The 19,917-nt window shown below is 34.9% G+C and overlaps 2 protein-coding genes across 2 annotated transcripts; both read left to right on the top strand.

The window, feature by feature from the left end:
- The first annotated feature begins 1,165 nt into the window (after positions 1 to 1,165).
- On the top strand, positions 1,166 to 4,417 carry LOC134251165 (bifunctional 3'-5' exonuclease/ATP-dependent helicase WRN-like). Its single transcript, XM_062733534.1, has 2 exons — positions 1,166 to 1,272; positions 3,211 to 4,417. The coding sequence occupies exon 2, from the start codon at positions 3,225 to 3,227 to the stop codon at positions 3,984 to 3,986; it is 762 nt and encodes a 253-aa protein (XP_062589518.1). The 5' UTR covers positions 1,166 to 1,272; positions 3,211 to 3,224; the 3' UTR covers positions 3,987 to 4,417.
- A 3,208-nt stretch (positions 4,418 to 7,625) lies between these two features.
- LOC134251156 (phosphorylase b kinase regulatory subunit beta-like) lies at positions 7,626 to 19,901 on the top strand (the record flags this gene model as incomplete). The annotated part of the gene is made up of 15 exons (XM_062733525.1): positions 7,626 to 7,903; positions 10,044 to 10,188; positions 10,470 to 10,569; positions 10,647 to 10,814; positions 11,557 to 11,693; positions 14,877 to 15,036; positions 17,443 to 17,640; positions 17,867 to 17,924; positions 18,063 to 18,140; positions 18,463 to 18,618; positions 18,717 to 18,814; positions 18,905 to 19,135; positions 19,315 to 19,419; positions 19,601 to 19,683; positions 19,811 to 19,901. Coding segments are annotated over exons 1-15 (1,998 nt in total), but the record flags the coding sequence as incomplete, so codon positions are not given.
- Between the last annotated feature and the right edge of the window lie 16 nt (positions 19,902 to 19,917).

The following is a 19,917-nucleotide window of genomic DNA, read 5'->3' as shown; positions in this document are numbered from 1 at the left end:
AAGTGGTCCAAAAATCATCTATGGGTGCGTCATATCTTGAGTTGACGAGGAAGTGTGCCAAGTCATGTTCGAGATTCGCTGTCATTTTCGCTGTGTTGGCTTTCTTTCATCAATGAATGAGGCGTCTGACTGCATGGTTTTCTATCTGGATGGCACTGTTTGTGTCAATTATGACTATGTCATTGTCACTTAAGGATAGTGTGCACGTGTACAGCAAGAAGGGGCGGTTTTTGATGAAGATGTCTGAGGTATTGGTACCCCGGGTAGGAAAGTACACTGAAAGAAAAACCTAGTGAATTTAACTTGTGTGTGTTTCGTAAAGCGTTGGTCGTGATTAGTAAACTTTCAGATTACTGGTTAAGATAGTGAGTTGTGGAGCGGGAGTCGTATAGATACTTAGATACCTAGTGAAAGTTACTCATCAATTCTAAATTTACTAATCTTATCTAGTAAAGATACCAATATCTGGTAAAACTGCTATTAAGGTAGTGATTGTATGGACAGTGAATCTACTAGTTTTCTTCTTGACATTAACTAGTTGTTTTTTTCCAGTGTATACTGCACCTGCTCCCTCCAATGTCAAATACGCTGTCGATAAACATAGTGTTGATATGTGCTGGACTATTTTAGGCTCAAATGATAGAAGCTATCGGGCAGATTGGAGCCTCCTGATCATATGACTAAGCTTTGATATCTACTGGCAGGGTTCCTAACAGCTGAATACCACTCCTCTGTATATTCTATATGCTGCTTTGTGGTCGGTAAAGAGAAGTTGAACTAATGATCATTGGGTCTCAAATTAAAGTGAACATAACTTATTTCTTTTGAATCTTATTTAGATCTTCCCTGACTCCCAGACGGTACAAGGAAAAAGTTTAGGATGAATAATCAAAACTTGTCATTGGAAGTCTAACTTTAAGTTGTAGCTATAAAAGAAATAGTCCAATTAATCCAGGAGAGAAAGATTTTAAAAGGAAAAATACTTCAACCAATCCAAGAGAGAGAGATAAAGGAAATAATCAATCAATCGAGGAGAGAAAGATAAAGGAGATAATCAATCAATCCAGGAGAGAAGATCAAAGTGAGCAGCCTACACTTTCCATATATTTTTTACATCGAGCTCGTTTTTCTAATATATCGGGCTCGGGATTCATCAACATGAAGGCCAGAGGAAAATCAGACGACTGGCACCTGTCGAAATGGTGTGTACGTTTTCCTTGCCGTAACCGTAACGATAAAAGATGATTTGCTGAAAAACAAAACCTCCCAAGGGTATAGTAATTAAACTTGAAAAGTTTAAGCTTTATATAAAGTACTGATGTAGAGATTCAAACCGAATTCAATAGCACCCACTATCATGGCAGGTCCAGTTAATTTTTTTTCAATATACATTTCCGATTTTTTACTTTAAAAAATCTTTGTTTACAATTTCACGGACTTAGAAGAAAGTGCAATATCAAGAGTGATTTTTGTTATATGCATTGTTTGCAGCAGACATATAAAAACCATGTCTCTGCTTGCAGATCAGTTCAAAAAATTATCACTGCATCAGAGTGCTTTTTTTTTTAAAAATCCTACTAAAAATGCTCATTTGATAAAAAGTATAACTTAGTAGATAAATAAAGCATATAGACCTTACCAGTCCCCAGAAAAATGTTAAAAAAAGACACAGTGTTACTGATGTTTGAACATGATATTATGAAATATTCGATGCGGGTTAATATTTCCTCCTGGTAAAATGATTATACAGTGGACCCTCAGATATCCGGATGCTTCAGTCTCTGGACGATTTTTCATCGGAAGAGAATTTTTTAATGTTGTTTTGTTCTGATTAACAGGGTTCGACACTAACTTTTTTACCTTGGTGGACCGCAGGTCCACATGTCAAAAATTATTGATGGACTTCTCAATGTCTGGTGGACCTTTATAAAATATAAATGTTTGAATTAATGAATGAATCATTACATGAGGTATTAATTAAAGCTAACTTTAATACATACCGATTCCAGTCAGACTAATAAAGCATAAATCTAACCAGTCAACAGAATCAATCAATATAGGGACTAGTCAGGTTATTTTGTCAGAAATATTGTTGAACTTAAAAAAAAAAAAAACGTATTAAACTACAAACCCAAATTTTTTTTTTTAATTATTATCATTAAGTTACAATGGTGAAAACCTAAAACCTGCATTTATTTTGCTTCCAAAGGTAGATTAAATTTAAAATTCCAATTATTAATTAGTTTGTTCAAATATAAAACAAGTGAATTTTTCATGTATTTATGGCAAGATCTTTTTCTTTTTACTACGATGCAAAACTGAGATAGAAACATGTATATGTATTAATCAATTATTTTTCTAAATTTAACTTTACTATTTATTCAAATAAGTAGTGATATAATATATATCTAGAAAAAATGAAACTGCAGATGAGTTCATAAAATGTAAATTACGCTTATTTGAACATCTATTTAAAAAAAACAATGCATAAATGCAGCTGTCAATCAATTCTAATTATCTCCAACTGTGTGCGTTCAGGCATGAAGCGATTTTCAAACCTTTCTATGCGTTACGTAAACAGAGGAGAGACTGGCTAATTTGGCACGGATTTTTCATGCTTCTTATTCAAGGTCCATGTTGTATGTTCTTGCGTCTCAATATTATTTTTAATATTGGAGTTATCAATTTAACATTTAAAATATATCGAGTTGCTAGGTCCCCCTGATAACCTAAAACATTATTTACATGTATATTTATTTTTTGTAAATACAGATATGGAGGAATTAATAATTTGAGTTACGGATGTAAGAAAAAACCTGGGATTTCACTGTTTTTTTAATACAGTGTTTAAATTCTAAGTGGACCAACAGTCCACCTAGTCCAGAACATTTGGTGGACCTTCCAATTTTTTGGTGGACTCGGGCCGCCGGTCCACCGTTAGTGTCGAACCCTGATTAAATGGTAATTCAGGTATCCGGACACTTCACATATCCGGACAAATTGACTAGGAACCAAAGCGTCCGGATAAATGAGGCTTCACTGTATACTATATTATCATTATAAAGAAATTATTAATGTTTTTTTAAGTATGAATTTCTGTGCCCTTGTTTATGTTGTTTGTTGAAATTTATCCTTAACTTTCAAATAATTTTTATATACATGTATTAAAATGATTCAGAAATGAAGTTTTGATTTTAATTTTTATTGCAGATTCCTTTGACATAATGGCTTCAAAGAAAAGAAATTTGCCTTTGTGGATGAAACTTTGTGAATCAGAAAAATTTAAGGAAGAAAATATGGAGTCTTCCCCCAAAAAGTCAAGAGAAACTCGTATTGAGGAAGCGGGAGCAACCTTCAATCAAATTCTGAATGATTCAATGAAAGAGATGTCCTTTAGTGGGTCATTAGTGTACTCCCACCATAAATCTGACTGCAATCTTCTGTGTGAGGAGATAGAAATGGCCCTATGTGATAAGGTTGGGGCCTTTATCGGGTTTGATATGGAGTGGCCTGTGACGTATCGCCCTGGAAGTCAAGCTAAGACCGCTGTGATACAGCTGTGTACGGCGGCTAATGTCTGTTATGTCTTCCACTTGTCCTGTATCGGAGGACTTCCTGTTGGCCTTCGACAACTCCTCTTAAGTCCAAACGTTTACAAGGTTGGAGTGGGAATTCAGTCCGATATGTGGAAGCTGGAGCGAGATTTTGGTATTTCTGTTGGACCTATTTTGAAGTCCAGTGTTGTAGATTTAAGTGATTATGCTAATCAGGCACTTAAGTCTAGAGAAACATGGAGTTTAGATGGACTTGTTAGACATTTGTTTGGAGAAAAAATCAACAAAAATCCTTCTCTACGCAAAAGTGACTGGTCAGAGTTTCCTTTGTCAGATTTACAACAGAAATATGCAGCCACAGATGCTTATGTTTCATACCTTATCTATGACAAGTTGAACAAAATGATGAATAATGTCACATCAAAAACATAATATGAATTAACATGATATAATTTGTTTTGTTGAATGGAAGCTGGTGGTAGTTATAAAGAGTTTTACTTTAATCAGTACTCATTTGCCTGTCAAAAATACATAAGTACATTGTACTCCATCTTAAGAGTTTTTAATGTTAATGAGTCATTTTTGATACACCCTAACTATCTATTTACGCAAGCTAGGGCAAATACATGATTGTATTAAAGACATATCTCAGGATCTTCAAACTACCCGATACAGTGGTAACAACAAGATATTTTACATGTGATATAATATTATAAATAAATTTTATACAAGAACTTATTTATTTTTGTGTGAAATATTGTTAAATGTGAAATTAATTAATGCACCTTTCTGTACATGTTTAACTTTTACTGATATGCTTTATATTAATTTCATGTTTTATTCATACAAAACTTACTTTGCTTTTGTGTGAAATACTGATAAATGTTAAATAAATGCAACTTTCTGCTTAACTTTTACTAGTATGCTACTAGATATACAGTGAACTGAAAATGCGTACATGTAAATTGAAGTTTGAAAATATTTACTTATGGACATGTAGCAGACAAATCATTAGTATGACTGTAATGAATGTCTGATTCTGTGAAATTGGGGCCCAGTTGGAAATTTATTAAACAGGATCATCTTCAAAATAATGTTAGTCTTCTCCTAACACAGGCTAAATAAAATGTGTTTGTGAAACATTGATTCCCCCTATTGCAGCTTTTGCTGAAGGTTAAAGTTTCTAAATGCAAATCACACTCCAAGGATATTAGAGGAGAAATATTGTTATCCAAAGAAAGGACTTGTCTCAGTGAAGATACCCATGAAATATAAAAGCACCAACCATTCAAAAAGTTAATGTCATGGTAAAATCTTTCATATTTGGGTTAAACTCCAAGGTCAAAGGGTTGAATTTAAGGTACCCATGGGAAGGTTATGTCATAAGAAATTCTAATGTGAAATATTTAAAGCCCTAGCACCAACAGTTCCTAAGTTATGACCATGCTTAAAGTTTTTCAAAAGTAAGTCAAATACCAAGGTCAATTTGTTGGTATCCAAGGGTAAGGGTTTGTCAGAAGGAATATGCCTTTGAAATATGAAGACACTACTTCAACAGTTCAAAAATGTGTGCAAGGTTATATTTTTTTAAGTGAGTCAAACTCAAAGGTCAAGGTCAAAAATATTTATATCCTTTGAAAGGTATTGTCACAATAAATACATGTTTTGTATATGAAAACCCTAGCACTATCTGTTCAAAAGTTATGTCCAAGATGTTTTTTTTAAATGTGGGTCAAACTCCATGGTCAAGGTCTTAGAGGTAAAATGAACTGTATGTTTTAAACAAGAGACATTGCATGGACCACAGGTGTAGATAGGTGTTACCCTTTATATATGTATATGTTTATTCACCAATCAAGGGCCCACGGGGGGCATGAACAAATTATTACAATATGATAATATTGATTACAATTCTATAATATAGATGTATAATGTAACATGACTAGTGATTAGGTTTGACATTGAGAAGTGCATCACCACACTTGATCAAAAGCATAGAAAACCATAGGATGATAAAAAGAAAACACAATTAAATAAAAATGATAGATATAAGGTAATTAAAAAAAAAAATTCTTGTAGTAATGGCAGTACTCTGATATATAACTAATGCATCTTGAATACAAAGGGCACCAGGGGATGATACCTCTACACAGCCAGACTGGCAAACCAGTACTCTAAGTATTGAAGATGGTCATTCAAAAATAATTGTTTAAGTATTATCAGAAATAGTAATTTCAATTAATAAGTACTTAGCATGCAATTATGAACTTGATGCAAACTAATCTCTTGGAGTTAGTTCAAGATATTTAACATTCTATAAATCTGAATATATGCATAACCAACTAACACAAACACACACTTATTGTTACACATATCCATGCATACAAAAATAATAATTTACATACAAATATATGTATATATTTAAACAAATGGTACTATCATGTATAAATGTAAATCTGTGATCTTGAAGGTAGCATACAATTAATGTAAAGAAAAGGTAACTTGGATACAGAGGGTACCAGGGGACGATGCCTCTGCACAGTCGATTATACTGGCAAACCCGTACTCTAAGTATTCAAGACACCCATTCTGACTGATTCTGTACATTTTAGAAGGTAATGGGGGGGGGACACATTTAATTTACAATAAAAATAAAAAAAAAAAATAAAAAGAAACTTTTCATAGGTTTACTAATACTTTTCATACTTCAGCTCTCATAATCATTTTACTGACTTGAATCAGTATTTGCACATCCTCATTAGTCATGAGCCAATTTAACTTACTATCACTGTCCAAGTTGTGGAAATTCTTACAGGATTTGTTTATTAATTCATACAAGACTTTTCTTTCATCCTTAATGTGATTACATGAAAGGAGAAAATGTTTCTCATCATCAACTGTTTTGTCATTGCATCTATTGGAGTATGTTGATATTGATGAAAAGATGTGAAAAAAATGAGGGGCAAAATTTTTCTATTAGAGTAAACAAAGTGAATATACATTATGTATATAATTTTTCCTCATCGGTACGGGGAGGCTGGCAAAAAAATGCATAATAAAGGCACTGAACATTGGGGCATAGGTTTAGAAAAAAAATGTAATCTTGAGTGCATAGATAAAAAATTTCCCCGTCAAACACATCTATATGCCGTTATATGCAAGCAGATTGTACTTTTTCTCACGTTTAAAAAATGGCTTAAACGTGAGAAAAAGTACAATATGCTTGCATATAACGACATATACATCGGCGCTACGTTTATTGACTCTTGTAAGATAGAAAAAGTTTTTTATTTCAGTTAAAACTTTCATTAATTTCATAGATCGTCATTTGGAAAAAACTAATTCATCATATCTTTAGAAAGTTTGTTACATGTGCACAAATGCATACTTCCAGTAGAAACATGAAGGGGAAGAAATTGAAATACGGAGCTGTAAAAAGAGCTCTAAAAAAAGCTAAAAAATTTTTACATCGGCACAAAAACTCATTTTTTTCAGATCATGTTAAAAATTCCATATTTGCAGCCTCCCACTTTTTTCCCCCCAACAATACCTTTACTATTGAAAATGTTCATTGAAAGGTTGTTGGCCCCCACGTCTTACCACAGGAAAGTGATCTATGAAGGAAATTTAGTATGGTATGCAAAGAAAAAATGGAAGTAAAAGGAACTTGGCATTGAAAAAAAAAAGTTGGCCACTACCCATTCCCACGAAAAAGGAGTTGCGAATTTGGGCAATTTTCTTTCTTTTTTTTTTTTTTTTTTTTTTGTTTTGTTTTTTTGCTTGTCAACTTTTACAGGTGAGTAAAAAAAAAAATCTCTGGCTGCCCCCCCCCCCTTTCATCCTTTCAAAAACGATGCCACGTGCATGGAACGTCTCAGTACATATGGCTGCAGAAAGGCCGAAGGAAATTTAAACATCACTTTTTAAATGTGTATACATTTTATCATATGAACAATTTTGTCTAGTACCCCTTTAATTTTAATTAGAAAGGATGGTTCATCGGTACTCCTGCAAAATCCGGAGATTCGGTTTCCACAAGAAACGACTTGCATTTAGATTCCAACACGACATTTCCTGTTATGACCTTGGAACGGAAAAAAATATACTGAAAATGTCATCAATTAAATAAAGCAAATAATTTGATGCAGGAGATCACACTATGGATGATGTGCACATATCTCCCCGCAGGCGGGAGTCGCTCAGCAGAAGAAGGACTTCTAGCGTCAGGTCGAGTCATATGTTCGGTCGCTTTGACAGTAAAAACTTCGCATTAGCAGCAAGCGCTAGAAATGCGCAAATTGAACAGCAAGAAAAGCTGGTCAAAAAACTGAATACTTACTACATACAATGTAAGGGAATTCTGCCTTATTTTGTTCATATTTTATTTAGGTGCGACATTTAGGTCGAGCACAGATACTCATTCGGTTTTGATTTAGGGCGGTACATACGGTAAGCAGGTCCAGCACAATACCCTGATAAAGGTATATAGCTTGATAAAGCTAAATAGCTTTATCAAGGTACTACAAATACCTTGATCAAGGGGATAGACTTTACTTTACCGGTCCCCAGATCCGCAAGATCATCACGCTCATTGGACTATGACGTAATAACTACGTCACTTAACTGAAATGGGTTAAAGTTTGCACATTATTCGACTGATTAGGGTTAGTCTTGCACCCACCAGAGAGATTAGGGTTAGTCCTTGCACTAGTATTCGACTGATTAGGGTTAGTCTCGCATCCATCTGAGAGATTACGGTTAGTCCTCGCACATTAATTGACTGATTAGGGTTAGTCTAGCATCTGCCCGGGAGATTTCGTCTAAACGTCTAAACGTCTTAGTCCTTGCATACCATCTGATGGATTAGGGTTAGTGACTTGTTCTTTTCGATAAGTTTAAGAAATTCAGTTGTTTTTGTAATTTTTCCAAGATCATAATTCAGTTTCAATGGCATTTCGGTCATTTGTTTACATGTAAGAATGGCAAAGTCTGAAAGAAGTGGCACTTAGCATGCGCCGCACGTGCATTGTTCAGAATTATTCTTTGTCAATTTTTTCCATGAATAAGCAATATTTATTAATTTTTTTCAGAGAACATGGTTAAAAACTACGTTTAAAAACAAAGTTTTAAGCTAAACTTTTAACTGTAGAATTCAATTTTGGGGTCAAAAGGCTAAAAAACCTCGTACTTAAATTTTTTTCGATCGCTCACGCGATCTCATATATACTGAAGTTGCATTTGGCGACACTACATTTTAGTGCGTTTTTCTGGGGACCAGTAAAATAAAGTCGTTCCGATCAAGGTATTTTATGTAATGAAAATTCTAAAAAATTCTTTAAAAAATTAAATACTGAAAGTTGAATTCTGAGTTGTTGTCAGTAAATTCACCCATGCATGTAAAGTACTCAAACACAAAGAAATTGGTATAAAAGCATGTCGTGTGAACAGATGTTCTTTTATGCTGAATTTTTGACACCAGAGTGCTTTTCATGCATTGGACACACTTACAAGAACTCAGAATTCGACTTTCAGTATTTAAGTTTTAAAGAATTTTTTGAACTATCATTACATAAAATACCTTGATCAAGGTATTTGTAATACTTTGATAAAGGTATATAGCTTTATCAACTATATACCTTTATCAGGGTATTGTGCTGGACCTGGTAAGGCGTGCCTTGTAAGTCATGGAACATAAGTTCTAACCTTACCTTGTGTACACCCTTAATACACATTTTTTGAGCCTTACAAGTCAGACTTAAGAATAGAACACTGCTCTTACTACAAGACTTAGCAGACATTTCAACTGTAGAAGTTCGGGCTTTACGGACCGTGGATATCGGCCTGGATAGCTCAGTGGTTAGAGCACTTGACTAGTAATGCAGGGGTCCCGGGTTCGATTCCCAGTCCAGCCATATGTTTTCTTCGTGCATTTCTCCTTTCCTTCTACATTTGGTGGCCAGTGTGGGGGGCTTTGTTCAGGTTACAGTGTATGTGTAAATTAGTAATTCCTGGCAGGGCCCTAGAACTTGTGTCTTCGAGGTCGAAGACTGTTTAAGGAGGGAGGAATGTAGAAGTTCAAACTTTACGGACCGTGGATATTGGCCTGGATAGATCAGTGGTTAGAGCACCTGACTAGTAATGCAGGGGTCCCGGTCCAGCCATATGTTTTCTTCATGCATTTCTCCTTTCCTAGTACACAACCAATGAAAACCATTCACTTAAAGTTCAATTTATTCTTTGTAAGACCATACACGTTGGTAGATTGAAGGGAACACAGAGTGTATTCGAATTTGATGATAAAAAATATCTGCAAACACCTCTGTTAACTTAACCTCCCCATCCTTGTTAAAGTTGCATAGACACAGATTTGAAGTTAAGATTTTCTCAAATTTTCTGTATAATAGCACAACTTATATATTGCACTAGCATTTCTACATTCGTTGAGGTGAGTTCTGTCATTTCTGATTACCTATGTTTTTGTCTTTGAAGTAAAAAAACAGATCCTACAACACCAGAGTCCGACACTTGGACTGTTTCCTGATATTGGTAATGAAAAACATCCTACCCACATCGCACACATTAGAGCCAGCATCTATTGTGCTGTGGCTGTGTGGGCTTTATCCCAGGCATACAGGTAAATGAAACACAGGTAAAGGACAAAGCACTGTCATGTGATTCCAAGGATGATTATTAAAAATCTTGTTTGCTATAAGTATGAATCAAGTGTGTCAAACTATAAACAAAGGATGTTTACTTTTCCATGCAAATAGTGAAGCAATGCAACATGAGAAAGATTGGTTAATTTTCAGGGAATTCAACCATGATTTTTTTTTTGTAATGATATTTTTGATTTAAGAAATTGTGATTTAAGAATTATTAGTTGTTTATATCATTGAGTGAAGGCTTATTTTCCAGGAAAGTAGATGATGACCAGGGTAGGACGCATGAGCTGGCCCAGAGTGCCGTCAAGTGCATGCGGGGAATTCTCTTCTGCTGGATCAGACAGGCAGACAAGGTAACAACATTTACTGACAGGAAAATCTTTATTTTTGGTTGTTGAGATACATGTTACATTTTGTTGTCGTATTACAGGTTGAGAACTTTAAAGCCAATCAGAGAGCTGAGTACGCTCTTCATTCAGCGTTCCACATGGTAACCGGGGACCCTGTTTACCTTGACGACGAGTACGGACATTTACAGATCAATGTGATTGGCTTATATCTGATATTTCTGGTTCAGATGATTTCCTCTGGTTTACAGGTCAGTATTCTGAACTAGGAACAAGACCTAGTGATCTAATATTCTATTTTTTTTTTTAAAGTAAATAAGTCTGATTTGATCTAAGTCCAACATAGTATACTGTAAACCAATTTCAATTCGCGTGCGAGTAATTTTTTGTGAGGTTCGCGAGAACCTCATCATCCCGAATATTTCTCACTGCGAACTGGTCCTTAAAGTCTCTGTGTCTATTAGCAACAGATCCAAAAAGACTTGATTGCGAAAATTAATTTGTCACAAACTTGTTCATCCCTGGTAAATCGGGAAATAAAGTCATTGCAAATAAAAGTTGGTTTACAGTAATTGGGTACATGTTGTAATTGTTGTCCAATTCAGAGTTGTCTATAACTATAACTTGGCACCACAGAATCCATTATAGACATTGTTATTATTTAACTGACAATTAAATAAGAAGGCATTAACAGGATTGGTCAAATAAAGTTAAACAATGGAACTCCTCCATGGCACCTGATCACACCTCTGATGTTTTGGAGGTCTGTGTTTGCTCTGCTCTTATTTTGTATTGTTTTATGGACTTTGAGATTGAAAACTGTTCGTTATCTCCATATCCTTCTATGTATTCTCGGTACATATCTACTCATGAAATAAAATCAGACAAATTTAAAAAATGTAGTTGAAGGCTGGCCTTTACAGAGTCATTCTTACTCTCAAGACTAAATTTCAAAGATGAGTTCATTTGACAGTTGAGCATTATGTTTTTCAGATCATATTTACGACAGATGAGGTGAATTTTGTCCAAAACCTTGTGTTTTATGTGGAGAGGGCATACAGGACTCCTGACTACGGGACCTGGGAGAGGGGGAGTAAATACAACAACGGGTCGACGGAGATCCATGCCAGGTAAAAAATTAACAAGGGTAAATAGTGAACCAGGTTATCACATGTATAAGATAGACACACACGTAATGTATATTCAGATAAATGATCAGAAAACTCATTTGATGAATTGATATGTGGGATCAGTAAACAATAAATTCAAACTGGGAAAACAGAGTTTTCTATTGACCTATTTTGAAAGTATTAAATTAGAGCATTGGAAAGAAAAACACAAGAGGCCTGACTGATATTTTCTGCTCTGCTTTATTAAATTTAAATCCTTCAGGCTAATAGAACTATTATAGACTGTTTAGAAGGGAGACATCACCAAATACTGTAAACCAACTTTTATTCGCGTGTGAGAAATTTTCGCGAAGTTCGTGAGAGCCTCGTCATCGCGAATATTTCTCAACGCGAACTGGTCATTATAGTCTATGTGTTTATTAGCAAGAGAACCTAAATAGGCATGAGCGCGAAAATTATTCGTCGCGAACTAGTTTACCCCCTGGTAAATCGCGAAATAAAGTCGTCGCGAATAAAAGTTGGTTTACAGTATCAGATCTGAGTAAGGATGATCATTCTCAGGTGCAAGTGCCCTCAGGTAACAACGCTACTCAGACCTGATAATTTGTGATGTCTCCCTTCTAAACAGCCCAGGATTGTATATTGTAATATCTGTTATTATAGAATTTTGTGATTTCTACATACAGGTGAGAGTTAATGTACCAAGGTTCTTTAAGTCCACTAAGAGATTCGCAGGTATGATAAGGCTTCCCAGAGAATATTGTAGTGTACTCTGTGCATGCACTTCTCTGAACTACAAATGTATGACGTCATAATTGAAATGACGTCAAGTCACTGCATACTTGAGCTGTAATGATGGGGAGAGTGTCATAAACTTTACACATTATTTCAATCTGCATATAAAGATGCAGAATGCTAGTTTAAGATAAACATGTTTTTATCATTTTTTCAAAAATTTAATATAACCCAATAATTTAGATAAGGCTATCTAAATTTAATTCCCTGGTTCTCAGGCCAATTTTCTCCAAAACAGATGCGGGAGGGCGGCATTTTATTTTTCATTTTATAGGCAATAAAGTAGATGAGGGAGGTTTTTTTTTTTATTTTAATTTCCGAATTTTCTTTAACATAAAGATAATTTTTTTAATCACAGATATACTTTCCATTTCTGGTCAAAATTTCTGCTTTATCCATTGCTTAACAGCGTGTAAACATCGTAGGTAATGTCCTCGAATGTATTTTCAAACGAAGTAGCCAAAATCTCATTGTAAATGACTACCGGAAGTGATATTTGAATACTGAACTACGAAACAAATGAGGTCGGAATTTTTTTTCCCGGATTGGTCTCCGCAACACCAACTTTTTATTTTATCAAAAACACAATAAAATCGGCAATGCGGCTACCTCAAAACGGATGCGCGCGGGCCTGAGAACCAAGATTTCAATTTTATATGGCCTAACTTTGCTTTATTACTCTTGTTTAATAGTCAGCGTGTTCAAACTACGTACAGTGTACGAAAATATACATTTGACATTTACCCTTTTTTAAACCCGTGGACAGAGACAGAATTCGTAATATGTGTATAAAAGAGCCTGGCGCAGGTGATTAATGAGGATTTATTTAATATCTTTTGTGGAAATATGTAAGAGGAGTTTCCCCTCTAACTGAATCCTGCTTGGGAAAAATGTATGATGGCTTTGTTTTAAAACAGATGACAATATTCAGCGGAAAATACCCTCGGATTTGTCAATAAGTTGACGTTAATGTGAAATAAATTGTACCAAAGAAAAAGTGTAAATTTTCCCAAGCACATTTCGGGTTCACAAAGATCCATTGAGTTTATTTATGTGACAAAAAGTTGATAATAATGTTAATAACGTGCGCCGAAGCGATTTATGTGAAACATTCCAAAAAAAGAAATGACCGTCACCTGATCAACAAGGTCATGTGATATCGTAGCAAATATGTTTATATATAGCCTAGAGAACTCTCTGTATGAATTGGGCATACCTTTAAGTACATAACTTAAAAATAAAACTTAAAATCAACTTTGCAATGCAGTGTTACGTTTTAAATGCATTTTTAGCTCCGGGAAGCCTTAACAGTACTGCATTATTCAGATATTTGTCTCTAGCTGAGTTGGTAGTTGTCCCTTTGTCTGTCTTAAGGTTTTCCTTGACAGAGACACGGTGTGAAGTGTAATTATATAATAGTTTAATTTTTAGTTTTCCATTTATTTGTTTTTGCGACAGCATATTGAACAATCTTTCTGCAGATAGGACCTAGATAAGCTTTGGCTACAGTTATTTTTCTGTGTTTAGTCATGAAGATTTCTTAAGTAAATCAAAAAGGTGTGTGATTGGCCATAAGCAGAGGCTATGGGGTTTGCACTACAGTGTTTGCAATACAGAGTAGTTGATGTCTATATTAGCAGCAACACATTGTTTACACCTGATAACCCTCTATAACTGATGTAATGAAACTTGTAAAAACCTTATAATCCTTGCAGTTGCAGGGAAACTGTATTAATCTGAATCCCTGATTTTATTTACTATATTACTGTGTTTTAGTGTGTTCTCTATTTGTAGTTCTACTAGACTGACCCAATCTTCCCTTGACTCATATTCCACTGTCTGCTGTTTGTCTCTCCATAGCTCTATTTGACTGTCCAAATCCTGCAATCCATGAATCTACTTTCTGTCTGTTTGTTTCTCCTTAGCCCTATTGGACTGTCCAAATCCTCCCTAGAATAAAGTGTCAATTTTTCTTCTGTCTGTCTGTAGTTTTATTGAACTAGCCAAATCCTCCCTAAGATCCATTAATCTACTGTGTGTCTGTCTATTAGTATCTGTCTCTCTGTAGCCCTATTGGACTGGCAAATCCTCACTGGAATCCATTAATTAATCCACTGTCTGTCTGACTGTAGCTTCATTAGACTGGCAAATCTTTCCTAAAATCCTTTAATTTATCCAATGTCTGTCTAGCTGTCTGTCTGTCTGTAGCTCAACTGGAATTGTCAAATCCCCCCTGGAATCTATGGTATTAATCCACTGTTTGTCTGTCTGTATTTTATTGGACTGTCCAAATCCTCCCTGGAATCTATTAATCCAGTGTCTGTCCTCAGATATTTCATAGACTGTCCAAACCCTTAGTAGTGTTAATCTCTAACTCTCTGTCTGTAGCTCAATAGGACTGGCCAAATCCTCCCTGGAATCCATTAATGGCGTCAATCTCTTCGGAGAGCAGGGAACGTCTTCCTCTGTGATTTATGTTGATATTGATGCACATAACAGAAACAGGACGATATTCGAGACAATTCTTCCCAGAGAGTCAAATTCTAAGGTTTGTCAATCTGGCAGTTTTTGTCCTGCACCTTGCATGTCCTATAGGCATTGATCCTGTGTGTATGTTAGTCTGTTATATTGCTGTTTTCTGCTTTTTATCCAGTATTTATTATCTCATGTCATCCATTGCAAACCATACCATTAATGATCATGTAGCACTAAAGACTCATTTGGCTAGTGCTGAAACAGTACTTGGATTCATTTGGTGAATGTTGTAGTAGAATTTGTGTGAATATTTATTTGTGTGTCCTAAATGGTTATTAGTATTTGTTACTCTGTTACTCATGCAGACAGACATCTATGATTATTATACATGGGAGTCATTTTTATTTTTCACATTTTACATTTAGAGAAAATATTATTAGCATGCATTGCAATAAACATTTATATTAAATTTTTCTGCAAGTTTAATTTAAGGGGGATGGGGGGATGGAGTGAGACAGGGAGAGAGTGAGAGAAACTGAATCTCTGTAACTTGAATATGATTCATATGTCATTATTTTGGTGTTGATAATTTGATTTGAAATTGATTTTCAAATTAACCCTGTTGGAGTTTGGCCTACCAAAACCTCATGAGTGTATTGCTTCTACTGGGACTTATCGATAATGTTTCTTGATGGAGTTTGGTTTGCCATATTCATGAAGGAAAGTGGCTTACCTTATTTCTGGTGAAACATAGCTTGGCTAACTCTTAAAGGAGCATAGCTTTGCTGGCTCCTGATTGGGGGGGGGGGCATAGCTTGGCTAACTCCTTAAGGAATATAGTTTTGCTAACTCCTGAAGGAGCATAGCTAAGATAAATCCTGAAGGAATATATAGCTTGGCTGACTTGTAATGGAGCATAGCTTGGTAACTCCTGAAGGGGTATATCTTTGTAACTCCTGAAGGAGCATGACTTGCCCAATTCCTGATGGAGCAGGATTTACATGATTCCTGAGGGGTTGTGGCTTGTTATGAATCATGTAACATAAGATGCATGCCCTCTCTTTCCTAGCTCTATAGGTATAGCTAAGGCAGCACTAGAAGCCGTGAATGGTGAGAATCTATTCGGGAAACAAGGAGCCTCCTGGTCTGTAGTCTTTGTTGACTACGATGCTCACAATCGAAATAGGACCATATTTGAAGGCATTTTACCAAGAGAATCTAACTCTAAGGTCTGTCATATTTTGTCACATTTTGATATATACTTTAATTTTAACATTGATTATTGAGAGAAAGAAGAGAGAGCTCTAGAGAGAGAAAAACTAGTTTGTATGGCATCTCAGAAATAAAACTTGCTCACAAAACAAGGGAGAGGAAATGTGTTTTCTAATAATGTAACACATCTACTAGCTAGTTACCATTTTGTTGTGTCCTTATTTGGAATGCTTTTGAAGGCTTCTTAGTTTATAGCTAAGCTGATCATATACAGTCAATCGTATTTGTTCCCATTCAATCAGAGCTTTCTCACATTATTCATATCATAGATCCTTAACTTAAATGTATCATACAAAAGGTTATTTTTGTTCTTGTCAAACATTTTTAAAAACAATTTTAGAATTAAAAATATTTTTTATAAAACACACAGATACAACACAATTTTAGAATTAAAAATATTTTTTATGAAACACAAACACAGATACATTTTCTGACTTTGACTTTCTAATGACCTTCACCTTACCATAACTTATCTAGTGTTTAGCTCTTAAAAGCAAATAATTAAGAATGTTTTATTTATTAAACTTTATAGTGATTCATTCTAGTACGGGCAATTCACTTTCGGAATTTTTTCTATGACCTTGACCCCATTATTCCAAACTTGTGCATTTTACTTAGTTTCACAATGAGCTTGACCTTTCCATATGACCTTGAGTTTTCTTTTCAATATATTTTATTTGAACTTTATAGAAAGTTATATTTTAACATCAAAACCTTTCTATATATCTTAACCCCATTATCCATTCATTTTGCAGTAACTTAAACTGTAACTTCTTTCTTCCTACCAAAGAGGGATGGAAAATTTCCTCACGCAGCGTTCATATCCTATGAACATTTTTTTTAAATTTTGAATAATGATACATGTATTACCTTAAAAATGGATCATATTTTATTTCTTTATGTAATGTATTTTGTAAATTATAACTTCAAATTATTTGAATTAAAGCATCAATTCATTCATCATGCCATTCATTTGACAATACTGTGATAGATCTTAAAAGTTAGACATCAGCAAGATTTGGTAAAAAAAAAAAAAATGAAGTGTTAATGTTAAGTTGTCTTATACGTTAACTTGTCTTGATATATATAACATAATGATATTAACTTTTTTGTTTTCAATCATTTTAATTAGTCCAAAGAGCTGTTTTGTTTTAGATGATCTACGACCAGGTTTTTGTCTGTTATAAACCTTTCTCTGTACAAACAGAACACAGATGCGGCTCTATTATCTACCATTGGTTGGCCTGCGTTTGCTTTACATGAAGAAGAAATCAAAGTCCGAACATTTAGTAAAGTTCTTCGCAAACTGAAAGGAAAATATGGCATCAAGCGGTATTTACGTGACGGATATCGGACGGTACTGGAGGACAATAAACGTCGCTTCTATAAACCCGCAGAAATCAAAGTAGGTCAAAAATATAGTTCTTTCCCTGTTCATAATACAATAATTTGAAAGATTTCACTAGCTTTTTAATAGATTAACTTATTTCTTAGCCATGAAAGTGAATCTTTTATTTAAACTTCTTTGACTACATTTGCAATGTTATTGCTCCATATTTTAGTTTTTTACTCTACATTTACATATAATTATCTACTTGGTAATACTTATATAATTAAATATAATTCACCAGTTGTTTGATGGAATCGAATGTGAATGGCCAGTCTTCTATGTCCTACTCATGATTGACAGTAAGTAACAAATTACAAGGTTTTATTTATGATTGACTGATAGTAAACAATCTACGTGTTTCTTTTCTGTTTTCGTTGTTTCTGACAGAAGCACAGATAGATATTTATCTGAAGTTCATTTTTTTTTTCTGTTTACAGAGGTGTTCCAACATGACAAGCAGGGTGTAGAGCAGTACGCTAAATTATTAGAGCCTCTGTTATATGACTCGGGTGAAGGTATCAATTAATGATATTAGTAATAATAAAATGATATATATACACATAAAATACCAACATAACAAGCCAGGGGTAGACCAGTACGCTAAATTATCAGAACCTCTGTTATATACTTGGATGAAGGTATCAAAATACAATATTAATTGTTGTTAAGGCATGTTGAATGCCCTATGTAATCGGATCTTGAAAATTCTACTTTACCACACTGTTGAAGCTTTGTGAGATGAAGTGCAAATGTATTCAAAGTAAACATGCAAGATGGGTACAACATCGAAGTAAGCCTGTTTATCAGGTTTTATTGTAAATCCTATTTTCATCCTAGGTAAACTGATCCCTAAGTTTTATTATGTGCCAAAAGAAAACATTGAGGAGGAGAAGAGAGTCCCTGGGAGTACGAATCGATACCCGAGTGCAGAAGGGTCAACCGACGGAACGTACATGCTGGGACAGTCTATTTACTTCATTTCACAACTACTAGGTAAGATCGGAGATATATAAAGTCATAAACTGCAGTTTTTAGTTTATTCTCATAAACAAAGTGTGTGATTTGGTCTTCACTTTTGATTATAATTTTAGTTCATGGACTGTTGAACCTAAATGACCTTGACCCAATTAGGAGACACCTGCCAGCATCAGAGCGACCCAAGGTCAACATGAGATACTCATCTTTCCAGGTCTGATATTTCTAGGTGCTATTCATCTTTCAAGGTCTAACATTTCTCTGTGCTAAAGGCCATGTGAATTAAGATTTTTTTAATTTTTAGATCACGCCCCCTGACCTTGTGACCCAGGTCATTCTTATCGCGGAGAGCGCGCGTCTACAGCAGCTTCTGGCTACGTACGGAATCCAGACCCAGACGCCACATCAGATCGAGCCCATACAAATCTGGTCCCCCAAAGAGCTGTCCAAAGCCTACGAGTACCTCGGGGTCAACAAGAAGCTGGGGTTGACAGGAAGACCAAAGCGACCATTCGGCGTCCTCAGTACTTCTAAGGTTACAAGTTTTGTTTCTGTTGAAAATTTTCCCATATATATTGAATATTTCTATGATGTTTTACTTCAACTATGGAAGTTTAATTGCACAATGAACATCAAGTACATTTGTATTTTACATATACACATGTTCAGAGTTTGTGGATTTAATGTGTTATGTAACTTATGTTTGTGTTTTAGATATACAGAGTTTGTGGCTCTACTGTGTTATGTTATCCCCTGGTTTTTGAAGTCAGTGACTTTTACTTGGCCCAGGATGTTCCCATTATGCTTGATGATTTAAAGGTCAGTCTGTCTCATTTCATTATCACCAAGATGAATTTTCTATAAACCAAAAATTGTACATAAATGTTTTGTTAGTTTGGTGTTTGATTGAAAACCATCATTTACGGGCTTCGACTTCGACATCTTGAGAATTTGTATGAGATATTTCAGTGTTATAATAACTACATTACTGATATTACAGAATGACCTGGCATTTCTCTCCAAGTGTTGGAAGTTGTCAGGGAGACCCACTTTCTGCATGATCATCAGAGAAAGCAATGTCAGGTAGATAACAAATAAAATAATTATCTTTTTCAGCTTTCTTCTCCTTGTGTGGGAGGAGGAATATTTATAAACGGTCAGTGTACGACAATCGTGTTGTAATATTTTTTCGTAATTTTTTTTTCTTCAGGGGACCTAACTTTGGTGAGTTCTTGGATCTGCTCGCTCAGTTTAAACGCGGAGATGTGGATGGGATAAGAGTCCGGTTAGGAAAGCTTCAGGTAAGATTTTGGTGTC

This window comes from Saccostrea cucullata, unplaced genomic scaffold, assembly GCF_032062105.1.
Source record: "Saccostrea cucullata isolate Sc308-1 unplaced genomic scaffold, CSIRO_AGI_Scuc_v1 ctg1165, whole genome shotgun sequence".
Classification (NCBI taxonomy): domain Eukaryota; kingdom Metazoa; phylum Mollusca; class Bivalvia; order Ostreida; family Ostreidae; genus Saccostrea; species Saccostrea cuccullata.
This window is presented reverse-complemented; position numbering and strand designations above follow the sequence as displayed.

Coding starts and splice junctions, on each gene's coding strand:
- LOC134251165 (XM_062733534.1), top strand. CDS start 3,225: ATGGCTTCAAAGAAAAGAAATTTGCCTTTGTGGATGAAACTTTGTGAA.